A 19,215-nucleotide genomic window follows, 5' to 3' on the forward strand; every position below is an offset into this window, starting at 1 on the left:
GAGGCTGCTGGTCCATGGACCTTTCTTGGAGAATCACTGAATTAACTCATTTAATCCACACCTTAACCCTATGAAGTAAGTACCATTATTATTACCATTTATAGATGGGGAAACAACTTGGTCAGGGTCACACAGCTAGTAAATGGCGGGCCAGGATTCAACCTTAGACACAGTCTGTTCTGAGTTCATGTTCGTAATCATGACACTGAACACATGGGTTAATAGAACACAGAGACTCTCTGGAGACCAGAAAGGTTTCACAGTAGAGGTAACTGAGAGTCAAGTCTTAAAAGAATGGTCAAGATTCCTGGAAGGAAGGTTGTGGCTGGGTGTTCAAGCACATGGGGACAGAATGTGTACCAGCCTGGAGGAAAGAAAGGGCATGGCAGTCAGTGGAAACACAGTTTGGTTTTGCCTGTATAGGCCTTGTTGCCCGATTGTCCCTTGAAGGCAAAGGCCAGGGCTCTGAAATTCTGCACCAAGTAGCTGGCCTATGTTAATGATCAGTGAATGCTTGCCGACTAGATTTTCTCTTGATAAGATATAATGAACATGACTTTGTAATGAGGAACTAAAATGTCAACACTATTCTGGTTAACCATGATAAAAATAGGCCATACCAACTTTGAGGTATGTCTTAATGTGAAAGTTTGGGCTGCTTTAATTTTGTTATGGGGTGTGACGAATAAGAAATAAGATTTGTTTAATTGCTTTTTAAAATTATGCCTATTTACGGGTTTTCAGGTGAAAAGAAATAAAAGCTGTGGAATAAGAATTATAGTCTCCTGTTTCCTCTTGGTTCTGGTGACAGAATCATTTATTATTTATTCTAAATTTTCTCTCAATCTTGTATCTTGTTTATTTTAATTGAATCGATTCTGCTTTAGGATAATAGAAAAATGTGAAAAACATTTCAGAGAGAAACAAGCTAGTTTGTATGAAGACCGTTCTCTTAAAAATGTTGTTGCATGGAAAGAAACCATAGGAAAAACAGAGCTTTAAGATTAGCAATAAGTACTAAAATTTTCCAAGTATTTTTCAAATGGCCTTCAACAGAAAGATAGCTTCATGGGTGTATGCCCGTGGTTGCCACATGCACGTACATACTTTTGGAGGGTTAGCAACTTATCCCACTCCTCTCTGATATTTAAATAAGGTGAGGTATGAACTTAAGGATAAGTTTTACATATCTGTCCCATCCATTCAGTTTTGTTGATTAGGTTATTAATGCTTTTGAAAGCATTATATCATTTATGTCTCTCTATCCATTTACAGTTTTGAAGCACTTTTGCATATATTTTCCATTGACCGTACACTTATTTTCCTATAATAATTTTTCTTATAGGCCAGCTACAAATGCATGCATATTGTGAAAACCCAGATATAGTGTTATGTGGAAATAAGAGTGATCTAGAAGACCAGAGAGTAGTAAAAGAGGAAGAAGCAAGAGGACTTGCAGAGAAATATGGGTGAGTGTTTCTGTGGAGAAATCTAGAGAAAACATTTCCAATTCAAACATTAGCACATGAATGGGTAATAGAAAATACAAAAGCAAAAAATCAGCACACTCGGATGTAAGCCTTGGGAGGTATAAATACCTACTTTGCATATTAATATGTGAAAATATAGGAAAAACACTGGGCGAGGGCTTTAATTTACTCTTTCAGTACCATTTTCTCAATCTCATAGTGTTTGAAGAAAGACACATTTGAGTGCAAATGCCCTAATTCTATAAGGCTGCTTTCCCAAGACGCAAGTAGGAGATGCATGGGATAAGAAAATTATCTCTATTCAGCAAAAAAATTGCAAAGCCAGTTCATGTGCTGCTGTAGAGAGCCCCAGAATACAAGCAGGCCTATTGGCTTTGAAATTTCTATGCTGGGAGAGGAGTGTGAGGATCCCCTTGGTTTAGGTTGTGGTTTTGTTGTAGAGAATCATCTAAATACTGTCTTCCTTTAGCTCCGGAATAGGATCACAGTAGCAACAGCATTAATTGGCCATGAAAGAAGGGGTTAGCCTCTGCTTGTTAAACATGTCAGGGCACCTCTACAAAGGAATTTGTGCTCTACTTTGTTTCTCCCTCTAATACAATGAGAACTCAAATGTGTATGCATTAATTACCCTTGATGTAAGCAGGAGGCAGCAAGTGGAGTTGAGAAGGAAGGGAGGTTAGAGAGAGAGGTGGTGTGGTGTGCAGGAGATGCTACTGGTCCTGGTTGTTAGGCAGAATCCAAGGAGGCCAGAGGAGGCACTTTCTCTTTTTACTTGTGACAACTGCTTTGTTCTTCCTTGGATTGATGGAGGACCAGAAAACACTGGAGGATAGGGTTCACATTGGGAAGGGAGTAGAAAGATAGTTTGGCCAGGCGGGAAGAAGCCAGAGTCTGGGGACAGTTTTGAATACCAGATAAGGAGAGTAGACTTAATCTCCTGGGGGACAGGAAGTTGCTGAAAGCCTTTGAACATGGAAGCATGTGATAAGTACTTGTCTATATCAGTCTAGGGTGGTGGGTGGGTGGGGTGAAATGGAGGGAGGAAAGATTAGAGAGGGTGGGGCAGAGCAGGATTTTAAGTCTTTCTTAATTCTAGGGGTGGGGCAAGGCAGGGTGGGGCTGAGGAGCTGTGTGTATTCCCATCAACTATATTAGCTTACCCTGGCACAGATTTGCAGTAGGGTGTGGAGGTTTTCACTGTAGGATAGATGGTGCTTAACTGTGTTAGAATCACCTGAGGAGCCAGGCACCTGTGTTCGCTCAGTCAGTTAAGTATCCTGAGTCTCGGTTTTGGTTCAGGTCATGATCTCATGGGTTTGTGAGTTCAGTCCCTACGTTGGGCTCAGCACTGCTGGCACAAAGCCTGCTTGGGATCCTTTCTGTCTGCCCTTCCCCTCTTCCTGTGCGCATGCTCTTTCTCTCTCAAAATCTTTATTTAGATACAAAAAAAAAAAAAAAAATCTGAGGAGCTTTTAACAAATGCTTGTGTCTGGGCCTTACCTCTGAGCTTCTGAAATAATTGGCCTGGAGCAGTTTATTAGGCAAGATTCAATCGAAGAAAACTATAGCTAAAAAAATTTGTTACAGGGATTTGTGGGAGCTGGTTAAACAGTTTCTGTAAAGTGTTGTTTCTAATGCTGAAGCTTGAAGTCCACAGGACAGGAAGTCAGGAAGGGAAGGTGGGTCTAAGATGAGAGAGAGCACAAGGAAACACCATCTAGGACCCATAATGACACATGAAACCCATGTCAGTACTTGCTGCCTCTGACCTGGATGGTGTGGATAGCTTAGAGAAGCCAGGGACCTTTGGCACAGAGCTAGGCACACTCACTTGGCCCAGGAGCTGGAGAAACTGAGAGGATCTTGGGGAAGGTGAAGCAGGTAGAGGTGTGTTTGCTGGTTTACGCCAACGAGATGAGCCAGAAGGTGAGCGACAATGTTTGAGAGCTACAGAGTGGCAGCTGCTTTACTTCCACCCCCCAATATCCCCCAAATCTCTCCTGTGATCTACCCTAACTAGAAAGGAAATTCTGGGGAATGTTCAGCCTAACCAAGTTGACCTTTTACAAAACCACCACAGGCAGGGGCCTGGACATTGATGTCTTTTAAAAGCTCTCCACTTAATTGTCATGTTAAAAGTACCTCTGGTGCTATTAACAAATACTCAGATCTGGGCCTCACCTCTGAGCTTCTGACACACTTGGTCTGGAGTAGTGATTCTGAGGTGGAGGCTGGCAGAGCCCCACAGGAGATTCTGATATGCTCATCTATTCTTGGGAGGCACTCCTGTAATGAATGTAGTGCAAAGGAAAGGGGGAGGGCCAGATACCAATGAGAATACTGAAGTGTCGAAACTGGGACCTGGAAGCTATGTTGCAAGTAGGTGAGGAGGAAGTGAGCGATGAAGCAATGGAAACCATGGACCTAGACCATGCTCTTGAGAAGTATGTGAATGAAGCCAAAAGAGGTAGGGCATCTAGGGGAGCTAGCTAGATCCAACAAGTATGTTCTCAAGTACTGGAGGGGAGCCAGGATTGACTTCTCCCCCCTCTGGGCTTTTTCAGCCTTTTGTTTATTTCCTCTGTTCTGGTTCTCAGGATTCCACATCCTCCCTGGTATCAAAGAGCCCAACATTGCCTTCTGTCTGTAGGGGGAATCTGGGATTGTAGGGAGACAGGGATTGTCTTTCATCTGTGTCCAGCTCACAAGCTCTGGGGAGTACTTCATAAGAGGGACTCAATCTGAAGTTTCTGAATTAAGTTAAAATGAGAGAAGGGATTAGCACATAAGATTATGGAATCTATTGGAGAAGAATGGAAAGGAATGGAAACAAAATTTTCTTAGGAATTAGGAAGCATAAAATGTAGTTCTGTAGGCTTTTTGGCAATTTCAGGAGGAGCTATAATGAAACAGTTTAGTGCATATGCATTTCATAAATTTGACATCTAAGTTTAATGATTATTTTCACAGAATCTTTTTTTCATTTTTAATCATTAACATTTTCATTGGCTGTACTAAAGGGCTATGTTGGTCAGTTTATCTCTATGCTAAAAGTCATAAAATAGGGTACAGTTTATGATACATCTTGATATCAGTTGTATATTTGATATATTTGCATTTTCTGTTCCTATTGTGCTACCTTTTCTCCCCAGTTCCTGAAAAAGGATCATTGGCTCACAAATGGTTCTCTTAAATATACATGCATTTGGAGAAAGACTTTGTCTTAGAAAAACTTTGAAAACGTAATAAAGACCATGTTACAGTACAAATATGGAACATAAGTCTGTGTCTGCGAGGACAGTAGATCTGAGAATAAGGATTTCATGGGGTAGCCAAAAATGGAAAGGGTGAATCGAATGCATGATGAAGAATATCAGAAGTTTTATTTTTAGTAGATTAATAATCCGTTTACCTGTAATTCCCTATAATATTTAGGTTTGTCTAGAACAAGTGCAAAATAATACTTTCTAGTATGTTATATTGAATAAAATTGTCAATGCAGTCAGAGAAAAGAGTAAAGCAGGTTTGCTCAAACTTGTACTGCTGCCAGTCAAAACAATTACAGTCTACAGTTGCTGAAACACTTGAAAAAATAGCTACAAAGTCAAATATGTTAGAAGAGGAAGCAGAATCCAGTATTGGCAACATTCTCTTTGAGGTGATACTATGGGATTTCAAGCCTTAGTGTAGTGCGGTTCAGAATCACCTGAATGCTGGGTCCCAAGGAGTTTCTTTATTTTATTTTTTAATATATATATATATTTTATTTTTGAGAGAGGGAGAGCTAGAGAGAGAGAGAGAGGGAGACAGAGCTTGTGCGTGCACGCGCGCGCACACACACACACACACACACACATAACGCACACACAAACACACACGCGTGCGCGTGCGCGCGGGGGGGAGGGGCAGAGAGAACAGGGGACAGAGGGTCCCTAGTGGGCTCTGCATTGACAGCCTGATGCTCGGCTTGGACTCAGGAAATCTGAGGTCATGATGTAAGCTGAAGTCGGATGCTTAACAGACTAAGCCACCCAGGCACCCCCCACAAGGAGTTTCTGTTTCAGTAGATCTGGGCTGGAACCCAGAAATTTGTTTCTGATCCCCGGATGCTGCTTCTGCAGGTGGCTGAAGATAGCACTTTGAGAACCACTGGCGTCGATGTCAGGTAACTATCAGACGTGCATGCTGGTGGATATTTTCCTTGACAGTATAGTTGGACAAATCATTATGCACAGAATGTGAAGCAGTTGTCTACTGTACCATGGATGGGTGAGGGAAATGTGCTCAATGACGCATCATTGGAAAATCCATGTTTTAGAGAGGAATGTTTTTCTTTCACAGTTGATTAAATCAGATGTGGTATAGACTGGGAAGGGACTCTGGGGTTGGTACTGAGAGAGTATCCACCACAAGTGGGCAGGCAAGGACTTTGTGAGTAAAAATGGCTGCATCCAAATACCCTCCCAGACTCTTCTTTTTTCACACAGGTTAGTTGGTGGTCATTACAACCCTTTTGTTCGTGATTCAGAGTTGAAAGAAATAGAAAAAAATGTGACTACAAGAAGGAGTGAAAATTGAATGTACATATTTCATGTGTCGTACAGAGGAACGGGTAGCAATATTTTTAAATTGAGTAATAATTGACATATAACATTGTATTAGTTTTAGGTGTACAATGGGATGATTTGATACATGTGTTGCAAAATGAGCACCACAGTAAGTTAACATCCATCACCACATATCATTACAATTTTTTTCATCTAATGAGAACTTTTAAGATCTACTTCCTTAAAGGCAGCAAATTTAAGACAACTTTTTCCCCACTGGAGGCTGTGAGCTATTGATGAGGAAGTTGCTCAAGAGTTTCTGGATTAAAAGATGTGTTAAAAACATTTATTTACAACATTATTGAGTACAGGCTATTTCTGGGGTTCAAGTGGCTTAGCTCAGGAGCATACTTAGTGTCCTTTGTGCGTTGAACTAGATGAAATGTGGTATGAATAGCTTGATGTCAAATAATTTGATTCTTTGCATACTTCATGACATCCTTCCTTTATACAAGAAATAATGATGTATTATTGGGCATGTTTAAAACCACACACATAAGCTGAAACTAAACATGCAAACTTTTTCAGAACCCCACACAACTCATTACAGGATCTAGATTTTATTTGGCACAACCTCCTAGTTTGAAACAGTCCATAAACCAGCCCTTTCTTATACATGGTTGTTCATTTAGCATTCAACAGACTTTGAAAAGTAGTGAGACTAATTATGTAATTTAGTAAAAAATTTCTCCATAATATCTGGATCCATACTGGAGCCAAATAACTAGAACCATTTGAAAGAACCCTCAAATATACTTGCTTTCATTTTTGACAACCTCTAACTGTAATCTAGGGTCTTCTAGTTATGTGGAAATAAGTAGTAGAAAGGAAACCAGCCTGATGTGGATCCTGATCTATGGCATGAGCAGGATCTTGATATCCTGGTGAACAACTGTAAATGATCATAATACCTTCCCTCATTGATTTGAAGTAGTTAGCCATTTTGCTCATTTTATTTATTTTAAAATTTGTGATTAATCTATTTCTTTTAAAAAATATACCAAAATTGGATTCTGCATGCATTCCAAATGACTATTGAGTGGTTATTTTTGGACTGATATCACAGGTAGCTGCACAGGGTTTTTTCACAAGTTTGGTTATACTGCCTCTAGTAATGCTACATTAGCACCACCATGTGGAGAGAAGGGACAATATCACTATTTCTGTGGTTAAAAGGGGAATTGATCCTCTTGAATTTAAGCTAATTTAAAAAATTTTTTGCCTAATAAGTTTTCGGAAAAGCAGAATATTATTCTTAGAGTAGAAAAAACCCATTAGATCATCATTTATTGAGCACTTTTTGGATGCTAGGCTTGTGCTAAGTAAGCCCTTTACATGAACCACGGTTATCCTCTTTACAGATATGGAGAAGTGTTTGGATAATGTAGCCTGAATGCCTTCTAAAAGTGAACATCAAGAAGATACGGACATAAAAACAGTACTAACTGCATCCACTAGATTCATCTTTGCCCTTAGGACAAGCAAGACAGTCCAGTTTTCAAATGTGAACTCAAAGGCACATGTCTGTTTCTGGAGCACCACTTATTGTGGAAAGATAGTCTTATTTCAGGGTCTTCTCTGTGGATCTCATTTGCTTCTCTGGCAGCGTAACTATCAGAGAGCAGAGAGGAGTGAATTTTAGCAGTCATTTATTCCTGTAGAAACAAAAACCGCATTGCCCCAGAGTCTTCTAAGGAAGACTCTGAATGATTAGTCTAAAGATTAAGGTTGTTAACCAGACTCCTGGTCCCATGACCTGGAGCTTCACAAATGGCAAGAAAATATACTTGACTGAGATGTTGTTGCTTGAATTTGGAATTAAAATTTAAAGTACATCTTATTAAAAGATGTACTATATCAACATGAGTTACTTGAAAGTTTGTAACCTAATTCATATACCTTGAAGTTCTACCAATTAAATATTTAAGTTAGCAACTATATTAGACAATAGCTTATTGATCTGCTAGAGGCATCAATCATTTCTATCTTAGTATTAATCAGTGAAATAAGGTCCAGTTCTCTCTGCATTTGGTGAAGATCACTTGGAGGAATTAGGGATCTGATGAGGACTCAAGGTAGGCAGATGCTTTGGGGCATGAAGAACTCCGGCAAGGATGGATCCGAGTGAGCCATCCCTGATGTAGGAAGGAAGCATAGCATGGTCCCAGGTACTAGGATTTAGGGTAGTTCTGTAGATCAGGTACATTGTGGATTAAATCAGTAGTTTTAAGATAGTTTGAGAGTTTAATGTTGATAATGCTGCTCAGGTCTCTTGGAGTTATGACTGTCTCATGACTCAGTGACAGTGTTTCTATGGGATGATGTGTTCTTAGTGTTAAACAACAAAATTACAAACAAACTTTTGTAACCTAACCTATTTCTGCCTTAGAAATAAGAAACATTTATCAGTGACACATATATCAAAAATGACACATTTCTTGTGTGTCAGATTATGATATAGATGCTTTAAATGTTAACTCATTTAATCCTTATAAGACAATGCTGATAGTGTTTAGTTTTATGGATGAAGCAGGTAAGGCACAGAGTTTAATTGCTTGTCAGGGTTCCATAGTTGGTAAGAGGTTGTACTAGGATTCGAATCCAGGCAGGCTGGCTTCAGAGGTTATGGCTCCTAACCATTGTCAAAGATGTTTGCAACTTCCATGCATAGATTTTATAGTTCTTAAAAGTATTTTCAACTATGATTTTCATGTATGCCTCAAAAATAACTGTGAAGCAATTTTCAGGAGCAAGAGGGAAAAACTGTGGAAAGTAGAAACAGCTTAATAGATTCAGTTGAATTCATTGGAGCTCAGGACCTGAGTTTGAAAGCTATTTACATTGGATTTTGAGGGGATTTCAAAAAATTAGATGTGCATTATGATGACAAGAAAGTTCTTCTGTTCAACCAGTTTTATTCCCCCTTCTTTGTTTCTTTCCCTCCCTCCCTCCCCCTCCTCCTCGTCCTCCTCCTCCTTCTCTCTCTCTTTTTCTCTTTTTGTATTTCCAATTTCAGCTCATTATTCTTGGGGGGAATGATGAATTTTTCAGTTGCTTTTCCATGAAACAGTATATTTCTGAATGGTGGTAGAATGATTAAGCCTTCTTTTATTTTTATTTTAATTTTTTGGATGTTTTTATTTATTTTTGAGACAGAGAGAGACAGAGCATGAGCAGGGGAGGGGCAGAGAGAGAGGGAGACACAGAATCTGAAGCAGGCTCCAGGCTCTGAGCTGTCAGCACAGAGCCCGACATGGGGCTCGAACTCACGTACTGTGAGATCATGACCTGAGCTGAAGTCGGACGCCCAACTGACTGAGCCACCCAGGTGCCCCAAGCCTTCTTTTAAGTATGAGAAATTTTCTGTAGACATTAAATGATTCTTCATGGTATAGTTAAGAAGAAGCATGATGAAGAAAATGTAAATATTTGAATTTTGAGAATTCTCAACCTATATTCCATTCTTACAACAATGGCAGCATCACACACTGTCCCCGTGATTCAGCTCAATAACATAAGTGCTCAATAAATAAATACTTGTTGAATCCCCACAAAGGATGCACTCCTCCCACTTGGTCATCAAATATTGCATGTGACCAGGGGAGTGGGAAAGAGAGATGCATTATCTTCATTTTATGGATAAGGCAACAGATGAAGATGGAATTAAGAAGACTGACAGTAAGCAAAGGTGTTGCCAGGCAGGTTTAAAAACACTAAGAACATGTAATTTGCCCAGCATACTGTTTCCTGATTAAGGTATGTTAGCATCAGGATACAGAGGGGTATGAACATGGACATGGTTGAATCAGTAGAGTAACTGTGTCTCGTAGTACTCACAGATGGATGGATAAATGTTCATTGGAGAGCTCCTCAACCAGTTTTTTTTTTTTTAAATTTTTTTTCAACGTTTTTTATTTATTTTTGGGACAGAGAGAGACAGAGCATGAACGGGGGAGGGGCAGAGAGAGAGGGAGACACAGAATCGGAAACAGGCTCCAGGCTCCGAGCCATCGGCCCAGAGCCTGACGCGGGGCTCGAACTCACGGACCGCGAGATCGTGACCTGGCTGAAGTCGGACGCTTAACCGACTGCGCCACCCAGGCGCCCCTCCTCAACCAGTTTTTAAGAGCTAGCCTGGAGCAGGAGAGAAGTGCAGAGGTCCAGTTGCAAGTCCTATCAGCTCCTACAGGAAGTGTGCAGATAACAAGACAGCCTCATGAGGAATTATATGGAGAAATAGCCTTCCATTCCTATACATGTACCCCCTACTGTACTGCTGCTGCCCTTTTTTTTTAATAGAGAGGGGGTACATGCAACATTGCGAGGGCAGTGGTGGAGGTGGGGAAGAGGGAGAGGGGGAGGGGAGGGACTGGGGGAGAGGGACAGAGAAGCCCCTGCAAGGAGCCCATGCAGGCTCGATCTCAGATCTCAGGATGGTGAGATCATGACCTGAGCCAAGGTGAAGAGTTGTCAGATGCTTAGTCAACTGAGCCACCCAGGCGCTTCCCCCCTCCCCCACTATGGCATCTTAGTGACATGAGAAGCAAAGCAGCTGTGAGAAGAACTGGAATCAAGCTGGAATCACGCAGCTGTGGATTCAAATCCTGGCTCTGCTACTTTGTATCTTTATGAAACTTGGAAAATGACTTCACCTTTCTGAGCCTCGGTTTAATCATCTGTGAAATGTGAATAAAAATTTCCAGAGGTTTTTCTCTGTTAGGAATTGAGTGTCAATTATTTTATTGTCTTCTTTTGATTTTTGATGTAAAAGCACTAGGAAGTTGAAAAATATATATATTTATAAAAGCTCTCAGGTGGAAGCTGCTCCTAGCCAAGAAATAATAAAAGAGGAACTGAAATTGTAATCAGAGTCACTGATGTGGCATTAACATACTAGGAGAACACAGGAAAACAAAGATATTCTCCAAAAAAAGTAATACTGATGGAGAATTGTAAAGTCCCTCTAAATGTAAGGAACATTTAACTAGACTCAATTGCAATACCCACAGAGGTGCTCAAACAACTTTCTTTTGCAGTTGTTATATCTCAGAGCATTTTGGTCAGGTTCCTTACTAAATGGTGGAAATGGAATCGATAGTTTGAGGAAATACAGTTTTATCACTGTTTTCATGGCTTTACTAAGAAGCAGGAAGAATTTGGCAGTTGATTAATCCTGTTTCAAGAACTAACTCAAATGTATACAAGGTGGCCACTGACAGAAGACTCATTTCTCTGGACAAAAGACATGAATAGACACTTCTCCAAAGAAGACATCCACATGGCCAACTGACACATGAAAACATGCTCAACATTACTCCTCATCAGGGAAATACAAATCAAAACCACAATGAGATACCACCTCACACCTGTCAGAATGGCTAACATTAACAACTCAGGCAACAACAGATGTTGGCGAAGATACGGAGAAAGAGGATCTCTTTTGCACTGCTGGTGGGAACGCAAACTGGTGCAGTCACTCTGGAAAACAGTATGGAGGTTCCTCAAAAAATTAAAAATAGAACTACCCTACAACCCAGCAATTGCACTACTAGGTATTTATCCAAGGAATGCAGGTGTGCTATTTCAAAGGGCCACATGCACCCCAAAGTTTAACAGCAGTACTATCAACAATGGCCAAAGTATGGAAAGAGCCCAAATGTCCATCGATGGATGGATGGATAGATAAAGAAGATGTGTTGTATATATATAAGGGAATATTACTTGGCAATCAAAAAGAAGGAAATATTGCCATTTGCAACTATGTGGATGGAACTAGAGGTTATTACGCTAAGCAAAATCAGAGAAAGACAAATAGATGACTTCACTCATATGAGGATTTTAAGTTACAAAACAGATGAACATAAGGGAAGGGATGCAAAAATAATATAAAAACAGGAAGGGGGACAAAACATAAGAGACTCTTAAATATGGAGAACAGAGAGTTACTGGAGGGATTGTGGGAGGAGGGATGGGCTAAATGGATAAGGGGCATTAAGGAATCTACTCCTAAAATCATTGTTGCACTATATGCTAACTAACTTGGATGTAAATTTAAAAAAGAAATAAAAAAAGAAAAAAGAAGACTCCTTTCTCAAGATTATATGAAAAGCAGTCTTAATAGTTTAGAAACTATGTTTTGTGAATTATTTAAAAATTTCACATATATCACAGGTCCTTGGGTAAACAAAGACTGATGTCCTTGAGAAACTCTGAGATGATGTAGAAATCAGAATGTCTTCAAGTTTATGACCAGAGAATACAGGCTAGAATTGACAAGTGGCAAAGCCTTTGACAAACACAGCCAGAGAGCGTGCATTTTTCTCCACTGTCAGTGCATGTGCAGCATGCAGTCGAAGGGATTTGTTTTGGAAATCCTCATACAAAGCAGATTAATTTGGAACCAGTTAAACATAATGGTTGAGTTGGTTTCACTGGAATCAAGCAGCTGTGGATTTAAATCCTGGCTCTTCTACTTTGTATTTTTATGAAACTGGGAAAATTACTTCATCTTTCTGAGCCTCTGTTTAATCATCTGTGAAATGGGGGGTGGGGGACACCTAGGTGGCTCAGTCAGTTGAGTGTCTGACTTTAGCTCAAGTCATGATCTCACAATTCATGGGTTCGAGTCCCATGTCAGGCTCTGTGCTGACAGCTCAGTCTGGAGCCTGCTTCACGTTCTGTGTCTCCTATCTCTGCCCCTCCCCGACTTGCACTCTGTCTTCTCTGTCTCTCTCTCTCTCTCTCAAAAATAAACATAAAAAAATCATCTGTGAAATGTGAATAAAAATTTCCAGAGGTTCTTCTCTGTTAGGAATTCAGTGTTAATTATATTATTGTCTTCTTTTGCTTTTTTATGTACTCTGTTGTGATAAAGCATTTTTATTTTCTTGTATATTTATGTTCCACTTATTTTTGAAGTTGAATTATAAAGTGCAAAGGTCACTTTCTTTTCCCTCCACATGTTTTTACCTGAATTGTCTCTGTCTTGCAGAATCCCCTACTTTGAAACTAGTGCTGCCAACGGGACAAACATAAACCAAGCAATCGAGATGCTCCTGGACCTGATAATGAAGCGAATGGAACGGTGTGTAGACAAATCCTGGATTCCTGAAGGAGTGGTACGATCCAATGGTCACACCTCCACAGATCACTTGAATGAAGAAAAGGAGAAGGGGATATGTGGCTGCTGAAGAGTCCAGTGAGCTACACAATAACTCAAGGGTCTGTGATCTTCTCTGTGTGTAATACATGGCACAGAGAGAGATGAACCGACGTGTACAAACTGCTTCTCACCGTCCCAGTTAGAGCTGTCAATTAAAGCATCTGGTTTCAAAATTAATTTGCTGCAGCTTTGTAAATATTTACGATTCAGCCTGAGAGTTGTGAGAATGTTTCACATTGCCAAAAGTGCCTTATAAAACTTTAGCCCATGACAGTAGATCATTCAAGAATTGAGGATTCTGTGGTTACAGAAGAGTGCATTTATTAAGTAGAATGACTAAAGATGCCATCACCTGCCTTAACATAGATCAGTCCAGAGTCCAACTCTTAAAATCTTAGGTACAATTATAAAACAATTAATCCAAATTTAAAAAACCATACTTGTACTGTAGGTGACCTTGTAAAATGCCATCTAAACCACTTGAATGTTAACTAAGAATATATACAAAATGTCAGTTCAATATCTGTGAGTATTTATATAAATATTATCTTTAAAATGAATATAGGATAAATTATGGTTATGTCTATAGACTCTGGATAAACTGGATTGACCAGTTATACACTCGCTTTGACTCTTTGTAGGTAAGGAATTGGGGGTGAGGTCAGGGGTGTCTTAATATAGCACGAGCAACTGAAGTGGGGCTTCTAGCTCCCTGCTATATTCCCACTGCTCTGAAGGGTTGATCGAAGGATCAGGGAATTAGATTTGTATGGCTTTACTTCACTGTGACCTGTGCATTTATATTTGGCTTATGTGCTGGCCACATTTGGACATAGCTGGTGCTTATGCTGAAGTTATTTGTGATAAGTAAACATTTAGCTTCTTTTTCTTCATATTTATAATGTTGTTCTGGCATCCTCAGACAGTAGTTTTAATTAGCTTATGAACTACTAATCTTTTGTCTCACCATCATGCTTTATGTCATTGATATTTGCAATTTGTTTTATTTTTTACATTGGTGGAATTGAAGGAATTAGTTTTTAATTACATAAAATGTTTGTTTGCTATTTGGTAGATAAAAGATGTTTGTATTTAAGCAGTTATACTATAGCTGAATATAAGAAAAATGAAGCCTTCTATAGCCTGTATTTTTTTATTGAGATCACAGGCATTTATTGCACTTGCTGGGTCTTGCCAAGCTCATGGATTCCTCTGTAATGCTTAAGAGTCTTCATATCAAATTCAAGGTAGTTTTAAAATATGCCTTATGGCAGGTGTTTATAAAGGTCAATAGGGGAAAATTCTTATTTATTAAAGTGGTTTAAAGAAATTAGATTAAAAGTTCCAAAGAGCTTAGTCGCTATTTAGGAAGAAATATCACTCATTGTAATTTAAACAAAGAATAAAAGTAAATGTATTTTGTGGTGGCAAATGCTTGGAAGAACTGTAATGATAAAAATACAGCGGTGATGGAACGTAATTACTTTTATATGGTAATTTTCAAATAGTTTTTTATTGAGTATCCTGTTTTTTTGCCAGTTCCCTCCCACAACTCCTTTAAAACACCTAGCTGTGGTTACTAAGATCTTACATATTTCTAGTCTTGAAATGAAGACTTCTTTTAAATACTGAAGAAGTCATTGAGTCCTGTGCATTTGAACTGTGTTATTTCAGTGAGACGAAGATTCAGACATTACAAGGGCAGGGTCATAATCACAAGCAGTGCCTTTTAAAGTTGCCGTAAGACTTCAGTGAGGTGAATTATAATTTTACTGCTATGAATCAGGCAGCATTTTATATATAGTTAAAAAGAAGACAATATTTGTATGTTTCACTTTTTCAAGAACCAAATGAGCAATTAGCTACATATCCCATTGGCCTTATCTATAATACACAATTAAACATATACATGATAGAGTGCACATGCAGGAACTATCTTTAATTATTGAAATAAATAACCTGTATTCTCTTGGGAAATCACTTGTTTGAATTTGCTATTGAAGTAACATATTTTTTGCATCAATGTATTTTTCTATTTATAAGATTGTGTAAAAGTGAAGTGTATCTTCAGTGAACTTTGTGCCAGTTAAGCTTATAATTAAAAAGTAGTCTAGTCAAGTTTGTGTGTGAATATAATTTCATTTCCTATCACAGTAAAGTTTCAAAGAAGAAGTTAGAATACTAGAGAAAACTAAATTCAGGGATACAAATTTCATTAGATGTTTGATGAGGAGCCAGCCAAGACAACAGGTTCTGGAGAAGGTAATTCAAGTACATTATCACCAAACATTTATAGAACACCTACAGTGCAGACAGTGTTGTACTGGCCAGTCTCTGGTGAGCAAAACAAGGATGGTAAGAGCCTGAATTAATATTATACCTGAGAGATGGATGCAAGAGACATCAGGAAGGGGGTATCATCATTGGATATGGAAAGAATATGTGGGGAGATGGACTCTGACCTTATTTTCTGTCATTGTCCCCCTCACTCACTATCCTGTGGGCACACTGGTCTCCTTGGAGCAGTCAAGTGTGTTCCTGCTTCAGGAATATTTGCTGTTCCCTTGATCTGGAATAGCTAGTCTTCCACATATCTGCGTGACTCTCTCTCCTATCCTTTAAGACGGTTCAAGTGTCACCTTGTGCAAAGGACTTTAGTGACCACTTTCTGTAAAATAGCAGTCACTTGTCCTCATGGCCCCAAACAGATTGTTGCTTTCTTCCTTGTTACCTGCTTTGATTTTATATATGTCACTCAGCACCACTTGATTCAGTTACATGTTTGTCTCCATCCATTAAGACATAAACTCCATGACAAATGAGACTCGGGCAGCTTTCTTCAAAATTGTGTTGTCACTACACAGAAAAGGGCCTGGCACATAGTAGGTTATTGGTGGACTGCATAAAGGACTTAAGCAGCGGCAGAAGGGAACAAGTTTTCAAAAAGGAGTCAATGTTCATAAACAGAGGAGTAGAATTTGAAAATAAAAACAGCTTCAAAAATGTTTAGGCTCATCTGTAAGTCTATATTGGTTATGAGAAATTAGGAAATCTGAGAAGTACATTCTGATCTTTTAGAGTTGATGTCAAGATCACTAACAATCCAAGAAATGTTCCAGAAGGAGTGTTTTGATTGGCATTTTTATAAAATGGAAATTTCTGTATGGTGTTTCCAGGTCTTCTATTTTTGGCAACATTGGTAACTATATAACTGGGAAATTCTTCCACTCTAAAACATTTAAATAATGCTGTATAAAATATAATGAACATATTTTTTCAGAGTATTGTGGTTTATACTTTATTATTTTTTTAATTTTATTTTTTATTTTTTAAAATTTACATCCAAATTAGTTAGCATATGATGCAACAATGATTTCAGGAGTATATTCCTTATTGCCCCTTGCCCATTTAGCCCATTCCCCCCCCCCCACAACCCCTCCAGTAACCCTCAGTTTGTTCTCCATATTTATGAGTCTCTTCTGTTTTGTCCCCCTCCCTGTTTTTTTTTTTTTTAAACATTTTTAAAAAAAAATTTTTTTTCAACGTTTTTTATTTATTTTTGGGACAGAGAGAGACAGAGCATGAACGGGGGAGGGGCAGAGAGAGAGGGAGACACAGAATCGGAAACAGGCTCCAGGCTCCGAGCCATCAGCCCAGAGCCTGACGCGGGGCTCGAACTCACGGACCGCGAGATCGTGACCTGGCTGAAGTCTGGACGCTTAACCGACTGCGCCACCCAGGCGCCCCTCTCCTGCCTGTTTTTATAAAAAATATGGAACGTTTCACGAATTTGCGTGTTGACTTGCACAGGGGCCATGCTAATCTTCTCTGTATTGTTCCAATTTTACTATATGTGCTGCTGAAGAGAGGACTAATGAACATATTTTTTTTTAAATACAGTGTTGGTCTCTCAAAGTAAGGGAAATATCCTGCAACTTTCCCTTTCCCCCACAAAACTGACGAAAACAATGGCAACAACAATGGCAGCAACAGAGAGAATTTAGAACAACCTGATATTGAGTGTGGTTTGCTTTTGGTTTCATTTTGTCAGTATTAGTAGTCAAGGTGCTTGGTTTTTTATTATTACATTTTATTTATTTATTTATTTATTTATATGAAATTTATTGTCAAATTGGTTTCCATACAACATCCAGTGCTCATCCCAACAGGTGCCCTCCTCAATGCTCATCACCCACTTTCCCCTCCCTCCCAACCCCCATCAACCCTCAGTTTATTCTCAGTTTTTAAGAGTCTCTTACGGTTTGCCTCCCTCCCTCTCTAACTTTTTTTTTCTTTCTCTTCCCCTCCTCCATGGTCTTCTGTTGTTTCTCAGGATCCACGTAAGGTGCTTGGTTTTAATGACTACTTGCCATTAGGAGAGAAAGCCTTGGGTATGGTGGAGGTAGGGCACTGGAATGGAGAATGCCCCCATCCCCAAACACACAGAAAGCCAGGGCCCAGTCTATGTTTTAGTATCTCCTGAAAAATTTATAACCTTTTACACAGGTTTGCGGTTCAAGTTTATCCTATTTTTTGTCTGAGAATGGCTAAGCTAAGAAATTAACATAAAAATATGATTTTTGGTTGGTAATTCCTCTGGACTACTTGGTAGAAGCAAAGCAAAATCTTTTCAGAGGGAACATCTCCACCCACACTTTACAGGACTCTTACAGAAAACACTCTACTAAGGATGAACTCACAATTATGAATAAAAACCCATTCCTTGCCCACTCCCTCATCCTCAATCATGACCCAGGGTCAGTAAACCAAAAACAGCAATATTTTACACTTAAGGACTTTAAATAATATAGTAATCAGATGTGGACCACAAAGTAAAAATGTTTAAGATAATTACAAACATAAAAGGAATTGAAACATCTGGAAAAAGAAGTCATTATTATAGCTACAATATTGGTCTGAATGAAAAAAATTTCCATTGTGAAAAACGTAGCGATTGATACTGAAAACTTAATGGTCAAAAGTTAAATGGCAAGTTTGACACAGCTGGAGAGAGAATTATTGAACTAGAAACCAGGTCAGAGAAAATTATATAGATTTCAGAGATAAAGTATGAGAGAAAAGATATAGAGGAAAGATAAAAGCTTCAATTTATGTCCAATGGGAATTCTAGAAGAAGAAATTAGAGAAAATAAAAGAAGAGGCAATACATGCAAAGAAAAGAGCTGAGGAGGTTTCAGTAATGATAAAAGACATCTATTTTCAGATTCAGGAATCATAGGTCTCAAGCTTGATAAATGTAAAGAAGTATTTTAAGATTTTAGCTCAACTTATTGGATGTAGAATACATATCTTTCCTTTCTCATGTTTTCTGTTGTTATAATTTGAAAGAAAAAAAACTTTGGAGACAGGCTACTTGTCCATTCAATCTAATGTGAAACACTGAATATGCTCATAGGTTGAAACGAACAAGTCTCAGATGAAACATTAGGGTATGGTATTAAGAACATGGATGAGGGATGTGGCCTCTGACATTAAAGGTAAGAAGGGGAAGCTGGGTGACCATGTAAGTGAGAAGGGCAGGAAATTTCTTGTTCAAATAGCAGGATAAAACTGAGAGTTGGGAAGGAATTGTGAAAATAGCTTGTGAGGACTGGTGAGGCTCTTCTATAATTGTTGATGGGAATAAGAGCAGAAGATTAAATAAGGATAAAATAATTTTCAGTCTCTTGGTTGAGAGTGAAGTATTGGGTGGGGGGGGCATGGGGGGAGGCTGCAATGAATGTTTTGGTACAAACCTTGTAGGGTCAAAAACTCCCCCTCACAACCTGTGGGAGGAATTTCCCAACTGATTGGAAGCAGCCTCCATTAGAGACCTCTCCCTCTGTGACCTAAGACTGCTTATACACAAAGAAAGGACCCCTCTAGCCTCAGTGCAGTTGCCACCTCTGGGCCATACTGCTCTCCCACCTTAATAAACTGCTGCCCTTAATAA

At 39.1% G+C, this 19,215-nt stretch overlaps 1 protein-coding gene and 1 non-coding gene across 6 annotated transcripts in view; one reads left to right on the plus strand and one right to left on the minus strand.

Moving 5' to 3' along the window:
* Positions 1-15,380, plus strand: part of RAB27A (RAB27A, member RAS oncogene family) — a 77,217-nt gene extending 61,837 nt beyond the window's left edge. For all 5 annotated transcript variants that reach the window (XM_058737677.1, XM_058737672.1, XM_058737676.1 and 2 more), the window contains 2 exons: positions 1,346-1,469; positions 13,092-15,380. In XM_058737677.1, the coding sequence (XP_058593660.1) occupies positions 1,346-1,469; positions 13,092-13,290 (323 nt within the window). In that variant the 3' untranslated portion in view covers positions 13,291-15,380. The remainder of the gene's footprint in view (positions 1-1,345; positions 1,470-13,091) is intronic.
* A 1,648-nt stretch (positions 15,381-17,028) lies between these two features.
* On the minus strand, positions 17,029-17,134 carry LOC131518334 (U6 spliceosomal RNA). Its single transcript, XR_009265025.1, has one exon. It is a non-coding gene; the product is annotated as a U6 spliceosomal RNA (small nuclear RNA).
* Between the last annotated feature and the right edge of the window lie 2,081 nt (positions 17,135-19,215).

The sequence above is a fragment of the Neofelis nebulosa genome, chromosome 7 (assembly GCF_028018385.1).
Source record: "Neofelis nebulosa isolate mNeoNeb1 chromosome 7, mNeoNeb1.pri, whole genome shotgun sequence".
Lineage (NCBI taxonomy): Eukaryota > Metazoa > Chordata > Mammalia > Carnivora > Felidae > Neofelis > Neofelis nebulosa.